Consider the following 24851-nt stretch of genomic DNA (forward strand, 5'->3'; position numbering starts at 1 on the left):
TATTTCAGTAATTGCATTCAAAAGGTGTAACTTGTACATTATATTTATTCATTGCACACAGACTGATGCATTCAAATGTTTATTTCATTTAATTTTGATGATTTGAAGTGGCAACAAATGAAAATCCAAAATTCCGTGTGTCACAAAATTAGAATATTGTGTAAGGGTTAAATTTTGAAGACACCTGGTGCCACAAACTAATCAGCTGATTAACTCAAAACACCTGCAAAGGGCTTTAAATGGTCTCTCAGTCCAGTTCTGAAGCCTACACAAACATGGGGAAGACTTCAGATTTGACAGCTGTCCAAAAGGCAACCATGGACACATTGCACAAGGAGGGAAAGACACAAAAGGTTATTGCTGAAGAGGCTGGCTGTTCTCAGAGCTCTGTGTCCAAACACATTAATGGAGAGGCAAAGGGAAGGAAAAACTGTGGTCAGAAAAAGTGTACAAGCGATAGGGATCACCGCGCCCTGGTCAAGATTGTGAAAAAAAACCCATTCAAAAATGTGGGGAGATTCAGAAGGAGTGGACAGCTGCTGGAGTCAGTGCTTCAAGATCCACCACCAAGAGACGCTTGAAAGACATGGGTTTCACCTGCCGCATACCTCGTGTCAAGCCACTGTTGACCAAGAAACAGCGCGAAAAGCGTCTCACCTGGGCTAAGGAAAAAAAGAGCTGGACTGCTGCTGAGTGGTCCAAAGTCATGTTTTCTGACGAAAGCAAATTTTGCATTTCCTTTGGAAATCGAGGTCCCAGAGTCTGGAGGAAGACAGGAGAGGCACAGGATCCACGTTGCCTGAAGTCTAGTGTAAAGTTTCCACCATCAGTGATGGTTTGGGGTGCCATGTCATCTGCTGGTGTCGGTCCACTCTGTTTCCTGAGATCCAGGGTCAACGCAGCCGTCTACCAGCAAGTTTTAGAGCACTTCATGCTTCCTGCTGCTGACCTTCTCTATGGAGATGGAGATTTCAAGTTCCAACAGGACTTGGCGCCTGCACACAGCGCAAAATCTACCCGTGCCTGGTTTACGGACCATGGTATTTCTGTTCTAAATTGGCCCGCCAACTCCCCTGACCTTAGCCCCATAGAAAATCTGTGGGGTATTGTGAAAAGGAAGATGCAGAATGCCAGACCCAAAAACGCAGAAGAGTTGAAGGCCACTATCAGAGCAACCTGGGCTCTCATAACACCTGAGCAGTGCCAGAAACTCATCGACTCCATGCCACGCCGCATTAACGCAGTAATTGAGGCAAAAGGAGCTCCAACCAAGTATTGAGTATTGTACATGCTCATATTTTTCATTTTCATACTTTTCAGTTGGCCAACATTTCTAAAAATCCCTTTTTTGTATTAGCCTTAAGTAATATTCTAATTTTGTGACACACGGAATTTTGGATTTTCATTTGTTGCCACTTCAAATCATCAAAATTAAATGAAATAAACATTTGAATGCATCAGTCTGTGTGCAATGAATAAATATAATGTGCAAGTTACACCTTTTGAATGCAATTACTGAAATAAATCAAGTTTTTCAAAATATTCTAATTTACTGGCTTTTACCTGTATATATATATATATTTTTTTCAGCAGTGCAGATTTGGGATATTTGTTAATTGTGCTATTTTTAAATATGATTATTATTCTTTATGACTTTTCTGTTGCCACTTCCTCTTTGGTGTTTACTCCACAGGCGCACACCTTGTTACTGCTAACGCAACACAGCGTTTGCATCAAATAAACAAGACTATTTGCTATTATCGTGACGTCAGGGGGGCGAACGTCACGTGGGGGCCTGTCGTCACTCCGGTATGTGACGTCACATGTGCGCGCACAGCAAGGGGCGGGGCCTTTGCTTAAAAGCGGCTCTGCGGCTCAGTCCAGCCCGCCTTTTCGGTCCTTCCTCGTCTTCTCCGGACTTGTCCTGTCCTCCTCTCAGCCTCTCAGCCTCTCAGCCTCTCGTCGCAATGGCAGCGGTCAGCAGGGCTCTCAGGAGAGTGTGTCAGCACTCCCGCCATCAAGTGTGTCAGCTCCACACGTCCGCCCCGAGGTGAGCACCGCCGCCATATGCTTTATGGCACCTTCAATGTGGCGGGGTTTTATTTTTATTTTTTACACCCACTTTATCGCTTCTTGTTGTGTAACTAATACTTCCCGCGCCTTCTTAACCTTCCTATGTATATTGTGTGTTTCTCTCCGGTAAAAACGAGCGTTTACTCGTAACGTTTTTCGGTAGAACATTTTTCGCATTAACGCCCCCTAGCGGCAAGCCGGTATGACAGCAGGCTGATGAAATCTGCTTCAGTGTTTGCACCCTGTTGGCTCTGCGGGGGGAGGGGGGTGGATGGCACACCTATATTACATATTACACAGTATTCATTTAACTTCTCTTTTAACATGCAAAAAAAACATTCAAACCCTCACATGGAAATATAAATGCAAGCATTTTTTCTTCAGTATATTGCACATGTATTGAAATAATTGGAACCCAAACATGACTTCTTGTCAGGGACGCAAGTCGCGTGTTTGTGCACATGATCGACCCACAGATGACTTTTATTAGTCACACCATGCAGAAAATCTATCATCTCTTGCACCTCTACCGTCAAATTACAAATACACCCAAGTATATTTTTTATAAAGAAAATACTATTTTCTTGTTTTTTGTTTATAAATGAAGGTGGTCTTTTTTTTTTTTCACTTGACGATTTTCACTTTATTACATTTTCACAATGTTAGGAAAGAAGAAAGCTTGTTTAGTTTTATTTTTTAAATTTAATCTCCAAAGAATACCGTCAAATTACAAGCACACCAAATATATTTTTATAAAGAAAACACTTTTTTCTTGTATTTGTTTATAAATGAAGATAGACTTTTTTTCACTCGACGATTTTCACTTTATTAAATTTTTAAAATTTTAGGAAAGAAGAAAGCTTGTTTATTTTATTTATTTATATATATATATATATATATATATATATATATTTTGTATTTATTTTGAGAATTTTTTTTTTTTTTTAATTTCATCTCCTAGGAAAACTTATTTTATGTGCAGAAGAAGCAAGCTAATTAGAAAATAACAATAATAATAATAATTTAAAAAAAATAAATTAAAAAAAAAAAAAAATATATATATATATATATATATATATTTTTTTTTTTAATTTAATCTCCAAGGAAAATTTATTTTTAACATTATTCCTCCACCAAATTAAAGTTATGTTTACTGAGCTGTTATAGTATTTATGTGCAAAAGCAAGCTAATTAAAAAAAAAATAAATATATATATATATATAATTTTTTTTTAAATTTAATCTCCAAGAAAACTTATTTTTAACATTATTCCTCCACCAAATTAAAGTTGTTTACTGAGCTGTTATAGTATTATGTGCAGAAGCAAGCTAAAAAATAAAATAAAAAATATATATATAATTTTTTTATTTTTTTTATTTCGTCTCCAAGGAAAACATATTTTTAACATTATTCCTCCACCAAATTAAAGTTATGTTTACTGAGTTGTTATAGTATTTTATGTGCAGAAACAAGCTAGTTAAAAATATATATATATATATATATATACATTTTTTGTTGTTGTTGTTTTTTGTTCATCTCCAAGGAAAACTTATTTTATGTGCAGAAGCACGCTAATAAAAAATAAAAAAAATAGTATATATATGTTTTTATTTCATCCCCAATGGTAAACTAAAGTTTTTAATAAGTGCTTAAAGACTATATAAGGAAAATACTTTTTTGTAGAAAAGAAAATTCTGCAAAGATGTGCTATTTTTTTCCTCTACTTGCACTGTAAATGTGCCTGTGGGAACAAAAGACTGGTTACATCATCGCCGAAGGCTCATTGCTCCTCAGTTATTGGTTAGCATTCTCTTGTCTTATGTAAGAGCAAAAAGTTGGCACTCGGGACGGTTTGGCCCAAGAAAGCCTCAGTTAGCAGGGGCCACACAGTAAATCATACTGTACCTCAGCTGGCGCTTCACACACTACTTCTTTTAAAAGTGCCTTCTGTCCTCCTCCTTTTACCACTTTGCTATTTGCATCTTGACACTTGGGCTGAAATTACTGCAAGGTTTGTCCGCCGTGTGGAGCATACGTCTGTGTCAGCTTGGCAGGAGCTAATTTTAGAGACTACAAGTGGTTCCAGAGGACTTACTGTACCAGCATGCAAATGCAGTGCTCAGGGGAAAAAAAGGGAGATGTGCACAGGAAAACTGTATTTGCATCACAATTTTTTTATTTTTTTTAAAGAGCAGTGCTGTTTTTACCACATCAATGTTGAATGTGTCCACAAAAGACCTCCAGGAGGACAAGCCATCACGGTGTGCATGCGTGTAACTGACACCGCCACCTCCTGGCATGGCATGCACATTACAACAGTGTTTTGTCTGCAACTTTTTCAAACACATGATCACAGAAGGCAAAGTACAGTATTTGTACTTGATTGTTGTCATTTTCATCCCACTTTGGCTTTTACACACATTATTTTTCACCAGGTCACCAAATGCTAATTTGTCAGGTTAACAGACAATAACCACGTAAACATTATAACGTGACAAATACAACGTAACGCGTCAGTGACTACAACGTAAGGCGACGGTGACTACAACGTAACGCGACGGTGACTACAACGTAACGCGACGGTGACTGCAACGTAACGCGGCGGTGACTACAATGTAACGCGACGGTAACTGCAACGTAACGCGACGGTGACTGCAACGTAACGCGACGGTGACTGCAACGTAACGCGGCGGTGACTGCAACGTAACGCGACGGTGACTGCAACGTAACGCGACGGTGACTGCAACGTAACGCGACGGTGACTGCAACGTAACGCGGCGGTGACTGCAACGTAACGCGACGGTGACTGCAACGTAACGCGACGGTGACTGCAACGTAACGCGACGGTGACTGCAACGTAACGCGGCGGTGACTGCAACGTAACGCGGCGGTGACTGCAACGTAACACGGCGGTGACTGCAACGTAACGCGGCGGTGACTACAACGTAACGCGACGGTGGCTACGTGAATACAACGTAACGCGACGGGGACTACGTGAATACTACGTGAATACAACGTAACGCGACGGTGGCTACGTGAATACAACGTAACGCGCCGGTGACTACGTGAATACAACGTAACGCGACGGGGACTACGTGAATACTACGTGAATACTACGTGAATACTACGTGAATACAACGTAACGCGACGGGGACTACGTGAATACAACGTAACGCGCCGGGGACTACGTGAATACAACGTAACGCGACGGGGACCACGTGAATACAACGTAACGCGACGGTGGCTACGTGAATACAACGTAACGCGACGGTGGCTACGTGAATACAACGTAACGCGACGGGGACTACGTGAATACAACGTAACGCGACGGGGACTACGTGAATACAACGTAACGCGCCGGGGACTACGTGAATACAACGTAACGCAACGGGGACTACGTGACTACAACGTAACGCGACGGTGACTACAACATAACGCGACAGTGACTACGTGAATACAACGTAAGGCGACGGTGACCACGTGAATACACCGTAACGCGGCGGTGACCACGTGAATACACCGTAACGCGGCGGTGACCACGTGAATACACCGTAACGCGGCGGTGACCACGTGAATACACCGTAACGCGGCGGTGACCACGTGAATACACCGTAACGCGACGGTGACCACGTGAATACACCGTAACGCGACAGTGACCACGTGAATACACCGTAACGCGACGGTGACTACGTGAATACAACGTAACGCGCCGGTGACTACGTGAATACAACGTAACGCGACGGGGACTACGTGAATACAACGTAACGCGACGGGGACTACGTGAATACAACGTAACGCGCCGGGGACTACGTGAATACAACGTAACGCGACGGGGACCACGTGAATACACCGTAACGCGACGGTGACCACGTGAATATACCGTAATGCGACGGTGACTACGTGAATACACTGTAACGCGACAGTGACCACGTGAATACAACGTAACGCGACAGTGACTACGTGAATACAACGTAACGCGACAGTGACTACGTGAATACAACGTAACGCGACAGTGACTACGTGAATACAACGTAACGCGACAGTGACTACGTGAATACAACGTAACGCGACAGTGACCACGTGAATACAACGTAACGCGACAATGACCACGTGAATACACCGTAACGCGACAGTGACCACGTGAATACAACGTAACGCGACAATGACCACGTGAATACAACGTAACGCGACAATGACCACGTGAATACAACGTAACGCGACAGTGACCACGTGAATACAACGTAACGCGACAGTGACCACGTGAATACAACGTAACGCGACAGTGACCACGTGAATACAACGTAACGCGACAGTGACCACGTGAATACACTGTAACGCGACAGTGACCATGTGAATACAACGTAACGCGACAGTGACCACGTGAATACAACGTAACGCGACAGTGACTACGTGAATACACTGTAACGCGACAGTGACCACGTGAATACAACGTAAGGCGACAGTGACCACGTGAATACAACGTAAGGCGACAGTGACCACGTGAATACAACGTAAGGCGACAGTGACCACGTGAATACACTAACGCGACAGTGACCACGTGAATACAACGTAAGGCGACTGACTACGTGAATACAACGTAAGGCGACAGCGACTACGTGAATACAACGTAAGGCGACAGCGACTACGTGAATACAACGTAACGCGACAGTGACTACGTGAATACAACGTAAGGCGACAGTGACTATCGATTATTTTATTTTAACCCTTTGAAGGTCTTTTTGAACAAATTGTTAGTTTTCAATGATTACACATTTGCATAACATTAGTTATTTTACTCATTTAAACCTGTGATATTAACTCATTAAAAGGGTCAAACATTTATTTTGTTTTATTTAGGGCTTAGGTTTATGGAGAATTTGAGCAAAAAAAGGTCATTAAAAAAAGTCCTAAATGCCTTACGCCCTTTGAGAACTGAATTACTTTTATGTCCTTTTCGGTTTTGAAGATAATTCAAATGGAATGTCCCCGGACGGTTAAAAAAATATCCAAATGTAGTCGTTATTTTAGTCGTCTGGTGTGTGTTCTCTCTATCAATAAACGCCATGGCAAAAATAATGAGTATTACACTTAACATCGTTTCAGAACTCCTATTTGAAGCCTCGTGTTTGGTCAGCACATTTCCTCTCCCTAATTAAAGCCCCATCCTCTTTGTGATTTGATCTCAGACTTGAATTTCAGCATTTTGGGGAGTTTGTGGTCTTAAAAAAAAGTCAAAACGATGTCAGGTCGGTGAAGTTAAGGCAAGAGTGTTGATGTTGACTTTCTTTGTTGTGCACCAATGAATATAGTCATGGTTTGTAAGTAGCAGTTATTAAAGTGTGTGTGTGTGTGTGTGTGTTCACAGGCAGGAGGCTGTGGTCATCTCAGGAAAGAAGCTTGCCCGTCAGATCCGGGACGAGGCGCGGGCCGATTTGGAGAACTGGATGCTGGCCGGACACCGGAGGCCTCATCTCAGCGTGGTTCTGGTCGGAGACAACCCGGCCAGTCACTCGTACGTCCTCAATAAGACCAGAGCGGCCGCCGATGTCGGTGAGGAAACACAAAACACGCGCTGGTGAAGTGAACATGTGACGACGAAGCGGAAAAATGAAAGCAAACTTATTGTCTTCCTTTTAGGAATCTCCAGTGAGACCATCCTCAAGCATTCCGACATCAGCGAGGAAGAGTTACTGGACCTCATCTTCAAACTCAACACGGACCATCGCGTGGACGGCCTGCTTGTCCAGCTTCCTCTGCCAGGTACACACACACGTACACACACTACAAATGTTGCACACTGCAAAAAGTCAGTGTTCAAAAACAAGAAAAAAAAAAAAAGAGGGGTATTTTATTTGAACTAAGCAAAATTATCTGCCAATAGAACAAGAAAATTTGGCTTGTCAAGACTTTCCAAAACAAGTCAAATTAAAGCTGCAAGCAGCGTTGGTCGGGCCCGCATATTTGGCAGGTGCTAGTCCTAAGTGTCCCAATACTTTTGTCCGGTGGTAGTCATAAGTGTCCCAATACTTTTGTCTAGTGTACCTACCTTGTCTGCATTGTGTAGGCACGCTGGTGCTTTCTGCTTTTAAGTAGCCATTTTAAAAAAACAGCAGCATCAGCGCAGCGGTTCTTTGAAGGGTCATAAAATCAAAACCGGAGCAGTTAGAAAAACGCTGTTCTGTTATTTTATACACAAGGGTTCAATCTCTCTCCTGTGTTCGTTTGTAGCCAAAACGACAAACGCGCTCAGAGGAGATAGTTTTTGAAGGAAGGTGACCGGTTTTTACAAAAATGTTGTTTTGAAGGGGGAATAGCAAACTTCCTGTTGATTTTTGCTGGGGGTAGTCAATTTATGAAATGTAGGTCTAAGTGAGACCTACATAGAGGTTTTTGTTTCATGTCTCTCCGACCTTCCCAGTGGGAGTTTCAGGCAGTTTTGTCATTTTTTTCTTCCGAGGAGCAGTTTTTTCTGCGTTTTATTCAAAAATTGCGCTAGAGCGCAATTTTGAGAATAAGGTTAGGTTTTTTTATTAGATCGCAATTTTTGCCAGTCCTGATGTGTGTGTTCAGTTTGGTGAGTTTTGAAGCATGTTAAGAGGGTGAAAATACAGCTCAAAGAGGCAAAAGTTACTGTTTTTAGTACTTTTTTGTCTTGAAGGGGGAATTGCCAACTTCCTGTTGATTTTTGCCTGAGAATATACTATTATGAAATGTAGGTCTAAGTCACACCTACATAAAGGTTTTTGTTTCATGTCTCTCCGACCTTCCTAGTGGGAGTTACAGGCAGTCTAGTTTTTTTTTTTTTGTGTGGGGCGCTAGAGCGCAATTTTGAGTTTTGAGGTTTGGTTTTTTGATAAAAAGTTTTGCCGTATATTACTGATGTGTGTGTGTGTAAAATTTGGTGAGTTTTGAAGTATGTTAAGGGGGTCAAATTACAGCGCAAAGTTGCGGAAGAATAATAATAATAAAACTTTACAAATTCAATAGGTCCTTATGTCCCATTGCATAAGGACTCCCTGTGGGAGTCCTTATGCAATGGGCCATGCGGGCCCTAATTAGCTAACCTCAATGAACCCAAAAATACCTTAAAATAAGTATATTCTCACTAATAACAAGTGCACTTTTCTTGGTAGAAAAAAAAAGAGACCTTTTTGCTCAATATGTTGAAAAATATTCTTAAATTAATTAAATGCTAGTGCCATTATCTTGACATAATGATATGCGCTTGGCATTACATTTCTTGAAACCAGCAAATTTATACTAAAAACTGATTTATTCTTGATGGAAAGGCAACTGCTTGTTACTCTCGGGGTCTCCTAGCCGCTGAGGCAAATCATATGGTCTAAAGATGCATTTTTCCATGGATAACATGACATCATCGCGCCAAGTGCGTGCTCTTTCAGTCAATTAGTGTGCATATATACAGCCTGGCCCCCGGCCAAAACATTTTTTTATTGTAATTTTGAAGAATTGATCTGAATGTGCATGAACTATTTCTGTTCAAAATAGTTTGAAATGTTAAATGTTTGAACATTAACTGTCCGTTTACTGTACTGTGCCAACTGTACTACTATATGAGTACGCATTTTCTATTGTTTTATTGAAAATAAAACAGCAAAGTCCATTTGGCTGTCATCTGTTTTAATTATGAGACACAGTTGTGTCAAAGTCATGATTTTTTTTTTTCATGCTTGAAATAAGAAATGAAAATATGATTTTATTCAATGACTTTGGGATTCATTTTATTCCTATTACAGTACTGACCCGAATATAAGACCGCCCTATTCTCTTTTACGGAAATCCACAATAACTGGTCCAGACCCAGTTCTTTTCAATACTAAATATTAGGGGTGTAACGGTACGTGTATTTGTATTGAACCGTTTCGGTACGGGGGTGTACACTGCAAAAAGTCAGCGTTCAAAAACAAGACAAAAAAAATACAAAAATGAGGGGTATTTTATTTGAACTAAGCAAAATTATCTGCCAATAGAACAAGAAAATTTGGCTTTCCAACACAAGTAAAATTAGCTAACCTCAATGAACCCTTAAAATAAGTATATTCTCACTAATAACAAGTGCACTTTTCTTGGTAGAAAAAAAAAAGATATTTTTGCTCAATATGTTGAAAAATATTCTTAAATGAAGTAAATGCTAGTGCCATTATCTTGACATAATGATATGCGCTTGGCATCATGATTTTTTTTTTCATCCTTGAAATAAGAAATGATTACTTTAAAAAAGTAGTTTTATACTTGTGAGTGTTGATGACACAGCTTTGCAACAGTTGATATTCTAGTTTCAAGCATGTTTTACTCAATATAGGTCATCAAATCTCAGCAACAAGCTGTAATATCTTACTGAGATCATTTAGGACCAAAACCCTTAAAACAAGTAAAACACTCTAACATCAAATCTTATGTATGGCCGCACGAGTCCCGGGATGCCCACAATGTCCATAACACACCCAGCCGAGTCCCGGGGGGGATAAAAGTTGGAGGTATTTTGGACAAAATTGGGACTTTTGACCATTTTGGCCACCTTTTCCCCTCTTCTTTCTTCCCTGCCTTCCTGTGTACCATTGCTGGGTGTGTTTTGGATATTTGGACCAAAATAGTTTCAAGCAATATAGGTCATCAAATCTCAGCAACAAGCTGTAATGTCTTACTGAGATCATTTAGGACCAAAACCCTTAAAACAAGTAAAACACTCTAACATAAAATCTTATGTATGGCCGCACAAGTCCCGGGATGCCCAAAATGTCCATAACACACCCAGCCGAGTCCCGGGGGGGATAAAAGTTGGAGGTATTTTGGACAAAATTGGACTTTTGACCATTTTGGCCACCTTTTCCCCTCTTCTTTCTTCCCTGCCTTCCTGTGTACCATTGCTGGGTGTGTTTTGGACATTTGGTCAAAAATAGTTTCAAGTTTGTTTTACTCAATATACCGTATTTTCCGCACTATAAGGCGCACCGGATTATTAGCCGCACCTTCTATGAATTACATATTTCATAATTTTGTCCACCAATAAGCCGCCCCGGACTAAAAGCCGCGCCTACGCTGCACTAAAGTGAATGTCAAAAAAACGCTGCGCTAAAGTGAATGTCAAAAAAACAGTCAGATAGTTCAGTCAAACTTTAATAATATATTGAAAACCAGCGTTCTAACAACTCTGTCCCAAAATGTACGCAAATGTGCAATCACAAACATAGTAAAATTCAAAATGGTGTAGAGCAATAGTAACATAATGTTGCTCGAACGTTAATGTCACAACACACAAAATAAACATAGCGCTCACCTTCTGAAGTTATTCTTCATTCGTAAATCCTTCGAATTCTTCGTCTTCGGTGTCCGAATTGAAAAGTTGCGCAAGCGTGGGATCCAAAATGGCCGGTTCCGTCTCGTAGAAGTCATCGGGAGTCAGTGTCGCTGTTGTTCTGTGAATCCTGCCTTCCGGAAAGCTCGGACCACAGTTGTGACCGAAATATCTGCCCAAGCATTTACGATCCACTGGCAAATGTTGGCGTATGTCGTCCGAGGCTGTCTGCCCGTCTTAGTGAAGGTGTGTTCGCCTTCGGAGCTGTGTGAAAAAAGCCACCCGGCCTCTTCGCGTAAACTTCCCTTAACCACTCGCTCATCTTTTCTTCATCCATCCATCCCTTCGAGTTAGCTTTTATGATGACGCCGGCTGGAAAGGTCTCTTTTGGCAAGGTCTTCCTTTTGAATATCACCATGAGTGGAAGTTAGCATGGCAAGCTAGAACCACAGTGAAGGATGACTTCTCATTCCCTGTGGAGCGAATATTCACCGTACGTGCTCCCGTTCCACAGTGCGGTTCAGTTGCTGTGAAATACGGTAGTAATCCGTGTGCGGATGGAGAGATTGCGTCTTTTTATGAACCGGATCGTTTAGTAGGAGCCATTTTGTGGTCTTTACAGATGTAAACAGGAAATGAAACGTACGGTGATATCCGCGCGTTTTTTCTTCTTCTTCCGGGGGCGGGTGAAGCGCTTCCTGTTCTATGGGGGCGGGTGAAGCGCTTCCTGTTCTATGGGGGCGGGTGCTTTCCTTGGCGGTTGCTTGCGTAGAAGAAGAAGCGCTTCCTGTTCTACCGGGAAAAAAGATGGCGGCTGTTTACCGAAGTTGCGAGACCGAAACTTTATGAAAATGAATCGTAATAAAGCGCACCGGGTTATTAGGCGCACTGTCAGCTTTTGAGAAAAATTGTGGTTTTTAGGTGCGCCTTATAGTGCGGAAAATACGGTACCGTAATTTCCGGACTATAAGCCGCTACTTTTTTCCCTCGTTCTGGTCCCTGCGGCTTATACAACGGTGCGGCTTACGGTAACCAGGGGCGCGCACTACCGAGGATGCGCGAGACCGAGGCAGACAAAACAAAAAAACAAAGAGTAGGAGAGCGTCAGCGACAGTTTGCGCGAAGGAAGTGTTCATGCAAACACCCTCAATATGGAAAACAAACGGAGAAGTGCATATGATGCTGCTTTTAAGTTAAATGCAATCGATCTGGCTGTCAAAGAAGGAAATAGAGCTGCTGCACGTACCCTTGACATCAATGAATCAATGGTGACACGTTGGAGACGGCAGCATGAAGAACTGATTCAATGCAAAAAGACAAAAAAATCTTTCAAAGGTAATAAAAGCAGATGGCCGGAACTTGAAAACTTTCTTGAGGACTGGGTGAACACACAGAGAGCAGGCGGCCGGGGTGTTTCCACCGTGCAGAATGCTGTTCGCCATGTCAAAGATGTGAAAGTTTGAATGATTGAAAGATTTATTGTTAATAAATGGGACGCTTTGCGTTAGGGATGTCCCGATCCGATATTTGGATCGGATCGGCTGCCGATATTTGCCAAAAATTGCGTATCGCCAAGGCATGGGAAAATGCCGATCCAGATCCAGTTTTTAAAAAAAAACTCCGGTCTGTGTTTTCCAAGTCACCGATTTAAATAATACATTACACTTTTCTGCTGCTCCGTAATTTCTGTTCCGCATTTTCCAGCACACCTTCAACACATCCACAATTCTCACGCAGTTGCTTTTAGCTACTGGCATTACACGACAGGCTCTTCTCACTCTTTCCTGTGTCTCCCTCTCACAGACAGACAAGCGCACCTTCTTACACACGTCACATACTGTCACGTCATACGTCACATACGTATACGTCCTCCCGGAGCAGAGAGGTAGCAGCATGGCTAACGTTAGCTGTGATGCTAGCGCAGCCGTGCGAGCAACGCTCCCTCTAAGGTGCTCTCATATCAAACTCTTTTGGCTGTCTTTTTGACACTTACATCCGGCGCCCCCCTCCACACCCTGGATTATAAATAATGTAAATAATTCAATGTGATTATCTTGTGTGATGACTGTATTATGATGATAGTATATATCTGATAGTATATATCTGTATCATGAATCAATTTAAGTGGACCCCGACTTAAACAAGTTGAAAAACTTATTGGGGTGTTACCATTTAGTGGTCAATTGTACGGAATATGTACTTCACTGTGCAACCTACTAATAAAAGTCTCAATCAATCAATCAAAACACATAGAATCATCATACTGCTGTGATTATATGCATCAAGTGTTCATTCATGGCTAAGGCAAAATATCCAGATATATATATTGTGTATCGCAATATGGCCTTAAAATACCGCAATATTACAAAAAGGCCATATCGCCCAGCCCTAGTTCAATGATGTCATTTCTGTTTGTCATGTATAATTTTGTCTATTTTGTGTTTATCCTTGAGTAAACAGGTCAGTTTCTTGTTACCAACCATTGTGTATTATTCAAACTCCCCTAATTCAACTGGCTAGTTGTTATCAAGAGTACTAAAACCCTTTTCAACATGATTCTGACAACTAAGTAGGCTAAATAACTTTAAACTTTAATACATGCTCGGATAGGCCAGTATCGGTCAGTATCGGTATCGGATCGGAAATGCAAAAACAATATCGGTATCGGATCGGAAGTGCAAAAACCTGGATCGGGACATCCCTACTTTGCGTTCCCAAACAGTCATCTCTGTCCCGACAATCCCCTCCGTGGTAGCAGGAACCCCTATATACTACGGTAATTACACATCAAAACGCCTGCGGCTTAGAGTCGGGTGCGGCTTATATATGGAGCAATCTGTATTTTCCCCTAAATTTAGCTGGTGCGGCTTATAGTCAGGTGCGCCTTATAGTCCGGAAATTACGGTAGGTTATCAAATCTCAGCAACAAGCTGTAATATCTTACTGAGATCATTTCGGACCAAACCCCTTAAAACAAGTAAAACACTCTAACATAAAATCTGCTTAGTGAGAAGAATGATCTTATCAGACAGAAAATAAGCAAATATCACCCTTATTTGAGATATTTCATCTTACTTAGATTTCAGTTTTTGCAGTGCGTTGACAGAATGTGATCTAAAAGCTCCTTTTTCACCTCCCGACAGATCACATCGATGAACGCACCATCTGTAACGCCGTGTCCCCCACCAAGGACGTGGACGGCTTCCACGTGGTCAACGTGGGCCGCATGTGTCTGGACCAGTCCACCATGTTGCCCGCCACTCCCTGGGGGGTGTGGGAAATCATCAACCGTACAGGTGCAAAACATGTCTGATAATTGAGGCGTGCAGTACATGACTGGACTCTAAAACAAGCTGCGTGGATTCTCTTCTCCAGGTATTCCCACTTTGGGGAAGAACGTGGTGGTCGCGGGGCGCTCCAAGAACGTGGGCATGCCCATCGCCATGTTGCTGCACACAGACGGTCGTCACGAGAGACCAGGAGGTAACGTCCTCCCCTCATCTCTCTCATGGCGGTGTTTGTTTGCTCAATGCTAACGGGCGCTAACGTGCGTTCCAGGCGACGCCACAGTCACCATCTCCCACCGATACACTCCCAAGGATCAACTTCGGCAACACACTCAAATAGCTGACATCGTGGTGGCGGCTGCAGGTACCCGACTTGGGATTTATTCCTCCTTAATTCGTCCCACCAGCCGAGACTTTGCTTGTTTTGTAACCGTCTTTGTATTTTCAGGGATTCCCAACCTCATCACGGCGGACATGATCAAAGAGGGCGCGGCCGTGATCGACGTGGGCATAAACCGGGTGCAGGATCCGCTCACAGGGAAGAGCAGACTGGTTGGGGATGTGGATTTTGAAGGTAAACACCTGATTTACCACTCAACAACTGCTTTTAGGCAATATTCATTGTCTTTTGGCACCATTAAGGTACCGTATTTTCCGCACCATAAGCCGCCCTGGGTTATAAGCCGCGCCTTCAATGAACGGCATATTTCAAAACTTTGTCCACCTATAAGCCGCCCCGTGTTATAAGCCGCATCTAACTGCGCTAAAGGAATGTCAAAAAAACAGTCAGATAGGTCAGTCAAACTTTAATAATATATTAAAAACCAGCGTGATGTGGGCGCGCATGGAGTCGTATATCAACATGGACGGAGCTGCGTGAAAAAAGCCACCCGGCCTCTTCGCGTAAACTTCCCTTAACCACAAGCTCATCTTTTCTTCATCCATCCATCCCTTCGAGTTAGCTTTTATGATGACGCCGGCTGGAAAGGTCTCTTTTGGCAAGGTCTTCCTTTTGAATATCACCATGGGTGGAAGTTTCTGGCCATTAGCATGGCAAGCTAGAACCACAGTGAAGGATGACTTCTCATTCCCTGTGGTGCGAATATTCACCGTACGTGCTCCCGTTGTATCCACAGTGCGGTTCACAGGAATATCAAAAGTCAGTGGAACCTCGTCCATGTTGATAATGTTCTCTGGCCGGATCTTTTTTTCAGCTATCTTGTTTTTACAATATGCACGGAAAGTAGCCAGCTTTTCTTGAAAGTCTTTAGGCAGTTGCTGTGAAATAGTCCGTGTGCGGATGGAGAGATTGCGTCTTTTCATGAACCGGAAACCTGTCGCTTAGTAGGAGCCATTTTGTGGTCTTTACAGATGTAAACACACAAAGGAAATGAAACGTAATATCCGCGCGCTTCTTCTTCTTCTACGGGGGCGGGTGGTTGCTTACAGTAGAAGAAGAAGCGCTTCCTCTTCTATGGGGGCGGGTGCTTACCTTGGCGGTTGCTTGCGTAGAAGAAGAAGCACTTCCTCTTCTACGGGGGAAAAAGATGGCGGCTGTTTACCGTAGTTGCGAGACCGAAACTTTATGAAAATGAATCTTAATATTAATCCATATATAAAGCGCACCGGGTTATAAGCCGCACTGTCAGCTTTTGGGTAAATTTGTGGTTTTTAGGTGCGGCTAATAGTGCGGAAAATACGGTAGTCTAAAATTCAGCAAAACAAGAGATGTCCGATAATGGCTTTTTTGCCGATATTGTCCAAATCTTAATTACCGATTCCGATATATACAGTCGTGGAATTAACACATTATAATGCCTAATATTGTTGTGATGCCCCGCTGGATGCATTAAACAATGTAACTTTACCATGAATTGATTAACGTGGACCCCGACTTAAACAAGTTGAAAAACGTATTGGGGTGTTACCATTTAGTGGTCAATTGTACGGAATATGTACTGTACTGTGCAATCTACTAATACAAGTTTCAATCAATCAATCAATCAAAAACAAGGTTTTCCAAAGTAAGAGATCAACTTCAACTCAAGTTATGGAAAAAAATGCCAACATGGCACTGCCATATTTATTATTGAAGTCCCAAAGTGCATTATTTTTTTTAACATGCCTCAAAACAGCATCTTGGAATTTGGGACATGCTCTCCCTGAGATAATCTTAATACCCATTACAACTATGGGAAATACTATACTTTGACTTTCACAAAGTGTATTATTTTTGTATTTTTTTTAAACATGCCTCAAAACAACAGCTACAAAAACAATGAAGGCACACAAAGTATACTAGAGCATACTTGCCGACCTTGAGACCTCCGAATTCGGGAGATGGGAGGCGGGGTTTGGTGGTATATTGTAGCGTCCCGGAAGAGTTAGTGCTGCAAGGGGTTCTGGGTATTTGTTCTGTTGTGTTACGATGCGGATGTTCTCCCGAAATGTGTTTGTCATTCTTGTTTGGTGTGGGTTCACAGTGTGGCGCATATTTGTAACAGTGTTAAAGTTGTTTATACGGCCACCCTCAGTGTGACCTGTTTGGCTGTTGACCAAGTATGCATGCATTCACTTATGTGTGTGTGTGAAAAGCCGTAGATATTATGTGACTGGGCCGGCACGCTGTTTGTATGGAGGAAAAGCGGACATGTCGACAGGTTGTAGAGGACGCTAAAGGCACGCCCCCAATATTGTTGTCCGGGTGGAAATTCGGGAGAGTGGTTGCCCCAGGAGATTTTCGGGAAGGGCACTGAAATTCGGGAGTCTCCCGGTAAAATCGAGAGGTTGAAACCGAAACCGATAATTTCCGATATTACATTTTAAAGCATTTATCGGCATCTCTAAGCCAAACCCGACAAGACAGATGGAAAAAGTGTCAAGTTGTCACGTCCTTAAAGAAACAGCAAGTAAGACCACTTTTGGTTATTTCCAGTGCTCGCACTTGGACAAACTCACTATGGATTCACAAATAATAAACGCTAAATTATGAAGTTTTTTCACCGATAATTTTCACTCGTTTCAGGGTAATTATGCCGTTTAAACCGAATTTGAACAGGATGTTGTTAAAAAATATGAAATGGTGTCCACTAAGTGCAGGCGTCGCATGGCCTCAAACTTGTTGTTCTTCGGGTCAGTTCATGTTTTGCTCAGTCAGTTTTCTTTTCATGAATGGGAATTGAAAAACAAAAAATGATTGGTTTATCCATCCATCCATCCATCCATCTTCTTCCGCTTATCCGAGGTCGGGTCGCGGGGGCAGCAGCCTAAGCAGGGAAGCCCAGACTTCCCTCTCCCCAGCCACTTCGTCCAGCTCCTCCCGGTGGATCCCGAGGCGTTCCCAGGCCAGCCGGGAGACATAGTCTTCCCAACGTGTCCTGGGTCTTCCCCGTGGCCTCCTACCGGTCGGACGTGCCCGAAACACCTCCCGAGGGAGGCGTTCGGGTGGCATCCTGACCAGATGCCCGAACCACCTCATCTGGCTCCTCTCGATATGGAGGAGCAGCGGCTTTACTTTGAGCTCCCCCCGGATGGCAGAGCTTCTCACCCTATCTCTAAGGGAGAGCCCCGCCACCCGGCGGAGGAAACTCATTTCGGCCGCTTGTACCCGTGATCTTGTCCTTTCGGTCATGACCCAAAGCTCATGACCATAGGTGAGGATGGGAACGTAGACCGACCGGTAAATCGAGAGCTTTGCCTTCTGGCTCAGCTCCTCCTTCACCACAACGGATCGATACAGCGTCCGCATTACTGAAGATGCCGCACCGATCCGCCTGTCGATCTCACGATCCACTCTTCCCTCACTCGTGAACAAGACTCCGAGGTACTTGAACTCCTCCACTTGGGGCAAGATCTCCTCCCCAACCCGGAGATGGCACTCCACCCTTTTCCGGGCGAGAACCATGGACTCGGATTTGGAGGTGCTGATTCTCATCCCAGTCGCTTCACACTCGGCTGCGAACCGATCCAGTGAGAGCTGAAGATCTTGGCCAGATGAAGCCATCAGGACCACATCATCTGCAAAAAGCAGAGACCTAATCCTGCAGCCACCAAACCAGATACCCTCAACGCCCTGACTGCGCCTAGAAATTCTGTCCATAAAGGTTATGAACAGAATCGGTGACAAAGGGCAGCCCTGGCGGAGTCCAACCCTCACTGGAAACGTGTCCGACTTACTGCCGGCAATGCGGACCAAGCTCTGACACCGATTATACAGGGAGCGAACCGCCACAATAAGACAGTCCGTTACCCCATACTCTCTGAGCACTCCCCACAGGACTTCCCGGGGTACACGGTCGAATGCCTTCTCCAAGTCCACAAAGCACATGTAGACTGGTTGGGCAAACTCCCATGCACCCTCAAGGACCCTGCCGAGAGTATAGAGCTGGTCCACAGTTCCACGACCAGGACGAAAACCACACTGTTCCTCCTGAATCCGAGGTTCGACTATCCGGCGTAGCCTCCTCTCCAGTACACCTGAATAGACCTTACCGGGAAGGCTGAGGAGTGTGATCCCACGATAGTTGGAACACACCCTCCGGTTCCCCTTCTTAAAGAGAGGAACCACCACCCCGGTCTGCCAATCCAGAGGTACCGCCCCCGATGTCCACGCGATGTTGCAGAGTCTTGTCAACCAAGACATCCCCACAACATCCAGAGCCTTAAGGAACTCCGGGCGGATCTCATCCACCCCCGGGGCCTTGCCACCGAGGAGCTTTTTAACTACCTCGGCAACCTCAGCCCCAGAAATAGGAGAGCCCACCACAGATTCCCCAGGCCCTGCTTCCTCATAGGAAGACGTGCTGGTAGGATTGAGGAGGTCTTCGAAGTATTCTCTCCACCGATCCACAACATCCGCAGTCGAGGTCAACAGAGCACCATCCCCACCATACACGGTGTTGACACTGCACTGCTTCCCCTTCCTGAGGCGGCGGATGGTGGTCCAGAATTGCTTCGAAGCCGTCCGGAAGTCTTTTTCCATGGCCTCACCGAACTCCTCCCATGTCCGAGTTTTTGCCTCCGCGACCGCTGAAGCCGCACACCGCTTGGCCTGTCGGTACCTGTCTGCTGCGTCAGGAGTCCCATGAGCCAAAAGAACCCGATAGGACTCCTTCTTCAGCTTGACGGCATCCCTCACCGCCGGTGTCCACCAACGGGTTCTAGGATTACCGCCACGACAGGCACCAACTACCCTGCGGCCACAGCTCCAATCGGCCGCCCCGACAACAGAGGTACGGAACATCGTCCACTCGGACTCAATGTCCAGCGCCTCCCTCGTGACATGTTCAAAGTTCTTCCGGAGGTGGGAATTGAAACTCTCTCTGACAGGAGACTCTGCTAGACGTTCCCAGCAAACCCTCACAATGCGTTTGGGCCTGCCAGGTCTGTCCGGCATCCTCCCCCACCATCGCAGCCAACTCACCACCAGGTGGTGATCGGTAGAAAGCTCCGCCCCTCTCTTCACCCGAGTGTCCAAAACATGAGGCCGCAAATCCGATGACACAACTACAAAGTCGATCATGGAACTGCGGCCTAGGGTGTCCTGGTGCCAAGTGCACATATGGACACCCTTATGTTTGAACATGGTGTTTGTTATTGACAATCCGTGACGAGCACAAAAGTCCAATAACAAAACACCACTCGGGTTCAGATCCGGGCGGCCATTCTTCCCAATCACGCCTCTCCAGGTTTCACTGTCGTTGCCAACATGAGCGTTGAAGTCCCCCAGTAGAACGAGGGAATCACCCGGGGGAGCACTCTCCAGTACTCCCTCGAGTGAATCCAAAAAGGGTGGGTAATCTGAACTGCCGTTGGGCGCGTAAGCGCAAACAACAGTCAGGACCCGTCCCCCCACCCGAAGGCGGAGGGAGGCTACCCTCTCGTCCACCGGGTTGAACTCCAACGTGCAGGCTTTGAGCCGAGGGGAAACAAGAATTGCCACCCCAGCCCGTCGCCTCTCATTGCTGGCAACGCCAGAGTGGAAGAGAGTCCAGCCCCTGTCAAGAGAACTGGTTCCAGAGCCCTTGCTGTGCGTCGAAGTGAGTCCGACTATATCTAGCCGGAACTTCTCCACCTCACGCACTAGCTCAGGCTCCTTCCCCCCCAGCGAGGTGACGTTCCACGTCCCAAGAGCTAGCTTCTGTAGCCGAGGATCGGACCGCCAAGTGCCCTGCCTTCGGCTTCCGCCCAGCTCACATCGCACCCGACCTCTATGACCCCTGCTATGGGTGGTGAGCCCATTGGAGGGGGGACCCACGTTGCCTCTTCGGGCTGTGCCCGGCCGGGCCCCATGGGGACAGGCCCGGCCACCAGGCGCTCGCCATCGTGCCACACCTCCGGGCCTGGCTCCAGAGGAGGGCCCCGGTGACCCGCGTCCGGGCGAGGGAAATCTGGGTTCCTTGTTCGTGTTCTTCATAGAGGTCTTCGAGCTCTATTAGCTTGATTGGTTTATTTGAATTTTATTTTGAAACACAAAAAATAATGGAAAAACTAAGTGTTCTTTCTTTTTTTTTTTTTTAGTGTTTCAAAGCAATAACTTTAAAACATAAAAAAAGTTTAGTTTTTCCTGTATATTATGTAAGATTACTTAGGAGCAGAAATGAAAAAACTGGGCAGAATCTCATTAGGACAGCGGAAATGGAAATATTGTAAACAAGACCACAGATTTAAGATGTAAATGATCCAATTTCGATCCAATCCTCTCATGGTAGTGGGGGAGCTGGAGCCTATCCCAGCTGCACTAAAACCCAGTGCACCCAGGACAAGTCGCCATCTGATGTAAATTATGTTTTTATTCTATGATTGAGGATACAACACCACACTTTAGCCCGCCCCTATAAGTTAGTCTGTGGTCTTTTCTTCAAATCGCAACTTCTGTCATTTTGGTCAGTTTTTTTTCATTTCAGCTGACTGGTTTTCATTTTTAGATAGATAGATAGGTCTTTATTGTCATTGCACAAGTACAACAAAACTTTGTTTTCAGCACAAACCCGTTCAAGATTAGACAAACAAACAGTGTACAGGGTTACAGAACAGGAACGCTGATGGGTCGCCACAAGGCGTCCCATAAAGGATGAGAAAAGTGTAAAACGCTGGGGAAGGATCAGTAAAAAAATACAATCTAGACTGGGCTCCTAAGGGGGCCTAGTCTGGAGTGGGAAAAAACCTCAATAGTAAAGCCCATATACATATTACAACATACATCTCGAGATATCTAGCAACAGAGGGAAGGGAGTGCGAGGTCATGATGGTAGGGCCGCAGCTCTCAGGCGCTGACCATCCATTCATCACCCCTATGGGATTTGCGTCGAGGGCGTTGGGTTGGGGGGGTGGGGGGTGTATGTGTGGCGTATATTTTTGTGGTTGCATGTGTGTGTAAGCCCGTAGTGTGTCTCTGTTCCGCGGCCTTGATGTAGTACAGCCGATAGTCAGTCCAAAGTCAACAACAGGTGTGTGTCCATGAGAGACAAGCTATATGAAATACAAAATGAAAATAAAACAGTTTTTTAAATCTAGTTATTGCTCTGACACCAAAAAAGAAGAATGCTTTGTTTTTCAATTGTACTTTTTTGTGACCTCTTTGGTGTTTGTTTGTTTTTTTTAATGTTAAAATGACCATGAGTCTTGTTCACGAGTGAGGGAAGAGTGGATCGTGAGATCGACAGGCGGATCGGTGCGGCGTCTTCAGTAATGCGGACGCTGTATCGATCCGTTGTGGTGAAGAAGGAGCTGAGCCGGAAGGCAAAGCTCTCAATTTACCGGTCGATCTACGTTCCCATCCTCACCTATGGTCATGAGCTTTGGGTTATGACCGAAAGGACAAGATCACGGGTACAAGCTGCCGAAATGAGTTTCCTCCGCCGGGTGGCGGGGCTCTCCCTTAGAGATAGGGTGAGAAGCTCTGCCATCCGGGAGGAGCTCAAAGTAAAGCCGCTGCTCCTCCACATCGAGAGGAGCCAGATGAGGTGGTTCGGGCATCTGGTCAGGATGCCACCCGAACGCCTCCCTAGGGAGGTGTTTAGGGCACGTCCCACCGGTAGGAGGCCGCGGGGAAGACCCAGGACACGTTGGGAAGACTATGTCTCCCGGCTGGCCTGGGAACGCCTCGGGGTCCCACAGGAAGAGCTGGACTAAGTGGCTGGGGAGAGGGAAGTCTGGGCTTCCCTGCTTAGGCTGCTGCCCCCGCGACCCGACCTCTGATAAGCGGAAGAGGATGGATGTATGGAAAATTACCATTAAAAAAGAAACGTTTTCCCTGACCTCACAGCGATTCCGCTTCAGTCGTTAACGTTAAGTGCACGTGTCTCGTCAGGTGTGCGACAGAAGGCGAGCTTCATCACACCCGTCCCAGGAGGCGTGGGCCCCATGACGGTGGCCATGCTCATGAAGAACACCATCAAAGCAGCCAAGAACGTTCTGCTCTTTCCACCCGAGAGGATCCGCATGGCGGCCGCGTCCTAATGAGCCGAGGACGGGAGACGGATCCCAGCAACATTCCACCACCTACAAATGTTTGTGTTTTACTTCTTTGCACACGGACTGGAAAGACGGCTTTAAAGCTCGCTTCCTGTTGTTGTTTTTTTTTAAACTTTTCCACACGTCCAACCATGTTTGACTGTTACATTCAGTGGTGCAGCTGCATGTCATCTGTAACAGTATTTATGAAATGCAATGCATCTCTTCTGGATGAATTTGACACTCCTCAACAGTATCATGAAAGATTTGTTTTATTTATTGATACAGTGACATAATAATATTTAAGCCGTGTAAAGGGAGTTGCGGCAGTGTTCTTTCACCTCAAGGCTGGTAAGCGGTCAAAGCAAAGCGGTGCGATTCTGAGTTCCGTTAAGCCTCGTTGGGAGCAAGGGTGACAAGGGCTAACTTGATCAGTAATACAAGCTTTAAAGATTCACAAATGCCTTTGTAAAATAAAAGATTACAACTATCTTCTCAAAATGTGTGCTGGTCTATTTTTAATGTGTATTTTATCAAGTCTGTTTGCAAACAATTGCTTTTGGCACATCTGTGACAAATGGCCACTAAATTGGGACAACAGCACATCTTTCACAGGGGTGTCAAACATATGGCCTGTGGGCCAAAATCATCACGCTGGGGTTTGTCTCCTAAATACTCTACTTGTTACGGTCAGGGGAGAGTAGAAGAAAAGGCACAACTCTGGTACTCAAACTAAACACATACCTGCCAACTACTCCGGTTTTCCCGTAATTAATACGATTTTCATCAACCTATTCCGGGTTACGGTTGCAGTGATAAAAAATAAGTTTTTTCATTAATTAAAAAAAATTAAGTTTTATTCACGAAATCGCGTAACAACAATGACAATCGACACTGCTTCCCGTAACTTCCTATCGAGCCATTCCGAATGCCACGCGCGAGGCTATTTATAGCACCGCTGCCAAGCACGAGGCACCAGTTGCCATTGTTTCCAAACGAGCGAACGATCATGGAATCAGCCGGAGAAAAATCGCAAACGAGTCTTAAACCGAAAAGAAAACTGCAGTCATTCCGTGAAGAATATTCAAAAGCCTATCCGGGAATAATTACCCGTTCCAAAAAGGGTGAAAACTACGCGAATCGCACCTTGTGCAGACAAGATTTTTCGATCGGACACGGAGGAATTAGCGATGTAAAAGACCACGTTGGGACAAAAAAACACAAGTCTAATATGATAGAATAAATTTGGATTTTAGCCACAAAAAGGTAATGACACCAATGTTATGTATTGGAATTGTTTAGTACTGTTTTACTGCTAAAAGTGTTTATACTATTTATGCTTTCAAGTCCAAGTTGAAGAAATCTTGTTAAATGTTGACAGCATAACTACCAAAATACAGAAGTATGTCCTTACTATTTTTGCAGTGCTATTTCTGTTGAAAAGTCAAAATGATTACATTAGAGATGTGATGTGCCACTTTTCAAGTGTCTGATGGCTTAAATTAATTTTCATTAATTTTTCATATTTTGAATTCTTTTGAAAGGCTTACAAAAAAAACTACATTTGAATTGTAATTCCATGCTATTGACAGGACTATTAATTTTAATGAAGTTATCTTACCATGTTTACAGTATGATAATTGTGATAGAAATGTGAATTTTAGGCACAGAATATTTTTTACAATTGAACAAGGCAGAAGATTATACAAGCTTGGACAGAA

General features: G+C 44.4%; 1 protein-coding gene across 1 annotated transcript; it reads left to right on the forward strand.

The window, feature by feature from the left end:
* Positions 1 to 1874: 1874 nt before the first annotated feature.
* On the forward strand, positions 1875 to 23631 carry mthfd2 (methylenetetrahydrofolate dehydrogenase (NADP+ dependent) 2, methenyltetrahydrofolate cyclohydrolase). Its single transcript, XM_061932855.2, has 8 exons — positions 1875 to 2050; positions 7439 to 7623; positions 7711 to 7833; positions 14533 to 14685; positions 14765 to 14872; positions 14948 to 15040; positions 15125 to 15250; positions 22988 to 23631. Exons 1-8 carry the CDS (start codon positions 1968 to 1970, stop codon positions 23134 to 23136), a joined length of 1020 nt encoding a protein of 339 aa, XP_061788839.1. The 5' UTR covers positions 1875 to 1967; the 3' UTR covers positions 23137 to 23631.
* Positions 23632 to 24851: the final 1220 nt, after the last annotated feature.

This window comes from Nerophis lumbriciformis, linkage group LG03, assembly GCF_033978685.3.
Source record: "Nerophis lumbriciformis linkage group LG03, RoL_Nlum_v2.1, whole genome shotgun sequence".
NCBI classification, from domain to species: domain Eukaryota; kingdom Metazoa; phylum Chordata; class Actinopteri; order Syngnathiformes; family Syngnathidae; genus Nerophis; species Nerophis lumbriciformis.

Coding starts and splice junctions, on each gene's coding strand:
- mthfd2 (XM_061932855.2), top strand. CDS start 1,968: ATGGCAGCGGTCAGCAGGGCTCTCAGGAGAGTGTGTCAGCACTCCCGC. Junction 14,873..14,947: donor TCGTCACGAGAGACCAGGAG/GTAACGTCCTCC, acceptor CGTGCGTTCCAG/GCGACGCCACAGTCACCATC. Junction 15,251..22,987: donor TGGGGATGTGGATTTTGAAG/GTAAACACCTGA, acceptor GTGTCTCGTCAG/GTGTGCGACAGAAGGCGAGC.